General features: G+C 52.7%; 1 protein-coding gene across 1 annotated transcript in view; it reads left to right on the forward strand.

The window, feature by feature from the left end:
* The first annotated feature begins 198 nt into the window (after positions 1-198).
* SHD (Src homology 2 domain containing transforming protein D) overlaps positions 199-5168 on the forward strand; it is a 28178-nt gene continuing 23208 nt past the window's right edge. Inside the window, exon 1 of the mRNA XM_011967464.1 lies at positions 199-222. Within this exon, the coding sequence (XP_011822854.1) occupies positions 199-222 (24 nt within the window). The remainder of the gene's footprint in view (positions 223-5168) is intronic.

A 5168-nucleotide genomic window follows, 5' to 3' on the forward strand; every position in this document is an offset into this window, starting at 1 on the left:
TATTTTTAGTAGAGATGGGGTTTCACTATGTGGCCAGGCTGGTCTCAAACTCCTGATCTCAAGTGATTCGCCCACCTCAGCCTTCCAAAGTGCTGGGATTACAGGTGTGAGCCACTGCGCCCAGCCACAGAAACTTCTATGTATTAAGTTTTACAATAACATACAAATAAATAAAATTAATGTATACCAAAAGTGGTGATGACTATGATGAAAATAAAGCAGGTAAGTGAGTTCTAAGAGGGTGCAGAGAGGATGCCTTGGGGGGCGTGTTTATTGCTCACCTCTCCCTCTGTTTGTTTTCTTGTGCTGCGTAACAAATTATTCCAAAACTGAGCAACTTAAAAAACAACAGAGAGCTGGGTGTGGTTTCACTGGGTCTCCTGCTTTAATGTTTAGCAAGGATTCAGTCAAGACAGAGGCCAGGCTGGGCGCAGTGGCTCATGGCTGTAATCGCAGCACTTTCAGAGGCCGAGGCAGGCAGATCACCTGAGGTCATGAGTTCAAGACCAGCCTGGCCAACATGGCAAAACCCTGTCTCTACAAAAAATACAAAAATTAGCTGGGCGTGGTGGCTCATGCCTGTAATCCCAGCTACTTGGGAGGCTGAGACAGGAGAATCACTTGAACCCAGGAGGTGGAGGTTGCAGTGAGCTAAGATTGTGCCATCGCACTCCAGCCCGGGGGACAAAGTGAGACTCCGTCTCAAAGAAAAAAAAATAAAAAGGACACAGGCCCGGGCTGGGGTGTCATCTGAAGGCTCAACTGGGGAAGGACCTGCTTCCAAACCTTTGTGGTTGTTGACAGAATTCAGTCCCTCACGGCTGTTGGCCACAAGACACTCTCAGTTTCTTACCTACACAGACCTTGTCTGCAGCTTCTATCTTTGTCCATCTGCTGCTGCTTTCGCAGAACACCACAGATGGGGTACATTATGCACAGTAGAAGTTTATTTGGGCCACACGTGGTGGCTGATGCCTATAATCCCAGCACTTTTGGAGGCCGAGGTAGGTGTATCACTTGAGGTCAGGAGTTTGAGACCAACCTGGCCAACATGGTGAAACCCTGTCTCTACTAAAAATACAAAAATTAGCTGGGTGTGGTGGCAGGCGCCTATATTCCCAGCTACTCCAGGGGCTGAGGCAGGAGAGTAACTTGAACCCAGGAGGCGGAGACTGCAGTGAGCCAAGATCGTGCCACTGCACTCCATCCAGCTTGGGCAACAGAGTGAGGCTCCATCTCAAAAAAATTGGTGCAACCCAGCACACTGAAACCAGCCGGCACATTGTGCATGCTCACAAATGGGTTGAGTGGGCATCACCCCATTCCCCGGTGAGGAAGCAGGCTCAGGGAGCCCCAGGTTTCACCTCCTCCCTTCCCACACGCCACTCTTTCATACATCACTGGAATTTTATTTTTATTTCTTTTTTTTTCCCTGGGAAGCTTTGTTCTCTCACCCTGCGTCCCAGGGGCAATTCTGCTGTCGGCTCCCAGTTCACTCCTGGGGGTTCCCAGGGCTGAGGGAGTCGAGGGGCAGGCACAGCCATGCATCGGGCTCTGTCCCTCCTGACCAGTGGGGGACCCCTCCCTGCCCTGCCCCACCTCCCAGCGCCCCCTACCTTCACCCTCTGAAGCCTGCCCTTCCCCCATCCCTGCCGACAGTACCCGTTCCCCACCAGCCCGCGTCTGTCATCCTGTCTTCGGGAGCTGTCAGCCTTCATCTGAGATCTCCTCCATCAACTCCTCCGGGGCTGCCTGGCTGCCGGAGCACATCAGAGGGATGGGGAGGAGGGGTGATGGGATCCCCTTCCGCTGGAGCCCACTGCCACCCCAGCCTGGGCTTACAGGAGAAGAGGGGCCCACGCCGTGTGAACCTGGGGCTCCCTGAGCCTGTTTCCTTATCTGGGAATGGGATGACACCACCCACTCGGTCCACAAACACCCCCGGGGACACGCTCTGTTGCTGCCCCATTTATGGGTAAGGGAGGCTCCTCAACCTCCAGGGTGAGGGAGGGACAGGGCCCGGGTTTGAATCTCCAGGCTCCAAGGCCATGCCTTTGGTTATCCGCCCCACTGCAACTCCACTGCAATTGCCTGCGTGTCAGACTGGAGTCCTGGACGGGCTGGATCATGCCTCCCCCATCAGATAGGGGCCTCTAGAAGGAAGGCTCACGTCTCCTCTAATAGACTGAGACCTTGTGAGTTAGTTGGGGCCATGCCTTCCGTGTTGGACTGGGGCCCTTGAAGTTTACACCATGCCTCTGCCATCTGACTGGGGACGCTTGAAGTTTGGACTATGCCTCCCTCTTCAGACTGGGGACCCTTGAAGGCAGGCCTGTGTCTCCTCCATTACTCTGGGATGCTTGAAGTCAAGGCTATGTCTCCTGCATTAGACAGGGGGCCTCTGAAGGTTGGACCTGCCTCCCCCATCAGACTGGAGACTCCTGAAGACAGGTTCATGTCTCCTTCATCAGAGTGGGAACCCCTCAAGGTAGGGCCGCATCTCTCCCATCAAATGGAAGTTCCTGAAGTGAGAACCACAACTCCTCCATCAGACTGGGGGCTCCTGTGGACAAGGCCATGTCTCTGCCATCAGACTGTGAGTTGAGAAAGGCAAAGCTGGCCGGGCGCGGTGGCTCACGCCTATAATCCCAGCACTTTGGGAGGCCGAGGCGAGCGGATCACCTGAGGTCAGGAGTTCAACACCAGCCTGGCCAACATGGTGAAACCCCGTCTCTATTAAAAATACAAAAATTAGCCTTGTGTGGTGGCGTGTGCCTGTAATCCCAGCTACTCAGGAGGCTGAGGCAGGAGAATTGCTTGAACCTGGGAGACGGAGGTTGCAGTGAGCCAAGGTCATGCCACTGCACTCCAGCCTGGGTGACAGAGTGAGACTCCGTCTCAAAACAAAAAAAAGAAAGATGGCTGAGTGTGGTGACTGTCACCTGCAATCCCAAAGTTTTGGAAGGCCGAGGCAGGAGAATCACTTGAGGCCAGGAGTTCAAGACCAGCCTGGGCAACATTGCAAGACCCCAATTCTAGAAAAAAAAATTTTTTTTTTAGATGGAGTCTCATTCTGTTGCCCAGGCTGGAGTGCAGTGGCACAATCTCGACTCACGACAACCTCTGCCTGCCAGCTTCAAGCGATTCTCCAACCTCAGCCTCCCGAGTAGCTGGGATTACAATGTGCCCGCCACCAAGCCTGGATAATTTTTGTATTTTCAGTAGAGATGGGGTTTCACCATGTTGGCCAGGCTGGTCTCAAACTCCTGACCTCAGGTGATCCACCTGCCTCGGCCTCTGCAAGTGCTGGGATTACAGGTGTGAGCCACCACACCCGACCCTCTAGAAGAATTTTAAAAATTAAAAAACACAGGCCTGGCCAGGTACGGTGGCTCAAGCCTGTAATCCCAGCACTTTGGGAGGCTGAGGCGGGTGGATCACGAGGTCAAGAGATGGAGACCATCCTGGCCAACATGGTGAAACCCAGTCTCTACTAAAAAACCACTAAATTGTACACTCTAAATGGGTGAATTGTAGGATATGTGAGTCATGTTTTTTGGGTTTTTTGGTTTTTTTTTTTTTGAGATGGAGTCTCACTCTGTTGCCCATGCTGGAGTGCAGTGGTGCAATTTTGGCTTATGGCAACCTCTGCTTCCCGAGTTCAAGTGATTCTCCTGCCTCCTGAGTAGCTGGGTTACAGGTGCCTGACACCACACCTGGATAATTTTTGTATTTTTAGTAGAGACAGGGTTTCACATCTTGGCCATGCTGGTCTCGAGCTCCTGACTTCAGGTGATCCGCCCACCTTGGCCTCCCAAAGTGTTGGGATTACAGGTGTGAGTCACTACAGCCAATGTGGATTATATCTTTAAGAAAAAACAACAACAACAACAAAACACAGCAAGTCCGTGTATGGTGGCTCACTCCTGTAATCTCAGCACTTCGGGGGGCCAAGGCGGGCGGATCACGAGGTCAGGAGTTCAAGAGCAGCCTGGCCAACATGGTGAAACACCATCTCTACTAAAAATATAAAATTTAGCTGGACATGGTGGGGGGCACCTGTAAACCCAGCTACTTGGGAGACTGCAGCAGGAGAATCGCTTGAACCCGGGAGGCAGAGGTTGCCGTGAGCTGAGATCGCACCACTGCACTCCAGCCTGGGCGACAGAGCGGGACTCAACCTCAAAAAAAAAAAAAAAAAAAAAGAGCAAGGAAACCAAGCAAAAAGCACCAAAATCAGTGCCTGGCCATAAGTGCTTAACAGGGGTGAGCTGTTATTCTCTCATTTACCCACTGTCATGGGCCAGTGTCTGAGAGGCTGGGATTCTGGAACCTGGGAGAACCTCCTGAGGATAGTTCCTTGGGCCCCACCCACCCTGGAGGAGCCCCCCATGAGCTGCCTCTCAGACCCAGAATGCTGGGGAAGGAGGGTCCCCGCTGCCCCGCCCACCTCCTTGTTATTACCCACTCAGCGCCCACCTCCTGGTAGCCCTCCCTGGTTCCCTCCTCTCCTGGTCAGAAATCCAAAGCTGGTGCAGTGGCTCAGTCCTGTAATCCCAGCACTCTGGGAGGCCAAAGGGAGTGTAATCCCGGCACTTTGGGAGCGGGGAGGATTGCTTGAAGACAGGAGTTCAAGTACAGCCTGGGCAACATAGCGAAACCCCATCTCTATAAAAAAAAATTAGCCAGGTGTTGGCCAGGTGCGGTTGCTCATGCCTGTAATCTCAGTACTTCGGGAGGCTGAGGCAGGTGGATCATGAGGTTAGGAGTTCGAGACGAGCCTGACCAACATGGTGAAACCCTATCCCTACTAAAAATACAAAAATTAGCCATGCATGGTGGTGCATGCCTACTATAATCCCAGCTACTCAGGAGGCTGAGGCAGGAGAATTGCTTCAACCTGGGAGGCGGAGGTTGCAGTGAGCCGAGATCACACCACTGCACTCCAGGCCTGGGCAACAAAGCAAGACTCTGCCCCCCAAACAAACAAACAAAAAAAATTAGCCAGGTGTGGTGGTGTGCACCTGTAATCTTAGCTACTGGGAGGCTGAGATGGGGGGATCGTTTGAGCCCAGGATGTTGAGGCTGCAGTGAGCTGTGATTGCAATGCTACACTCCAGCCTGGGCAACAGAGCGAGACCCCTGTCTTAAAAAAAAAAAAAAAAAAA

This window comes from Mandrillus leucophaeus, unplaced genomic scaffold, assembly GCF_000951045.1.
Source record: "Mandrillus leucophaeus isolate KB7577 unplaced genomic scaffold, Mleu.le_1.0 Scaffold8, whole genome shotgun sequence".
Classification (NCBI taxonomy): Eukaryota; Metazoa; Chordata; class Mammalia; order Primates; family Cercopithecidae; genus Mandrillus; species Mandrillus leucophaeus.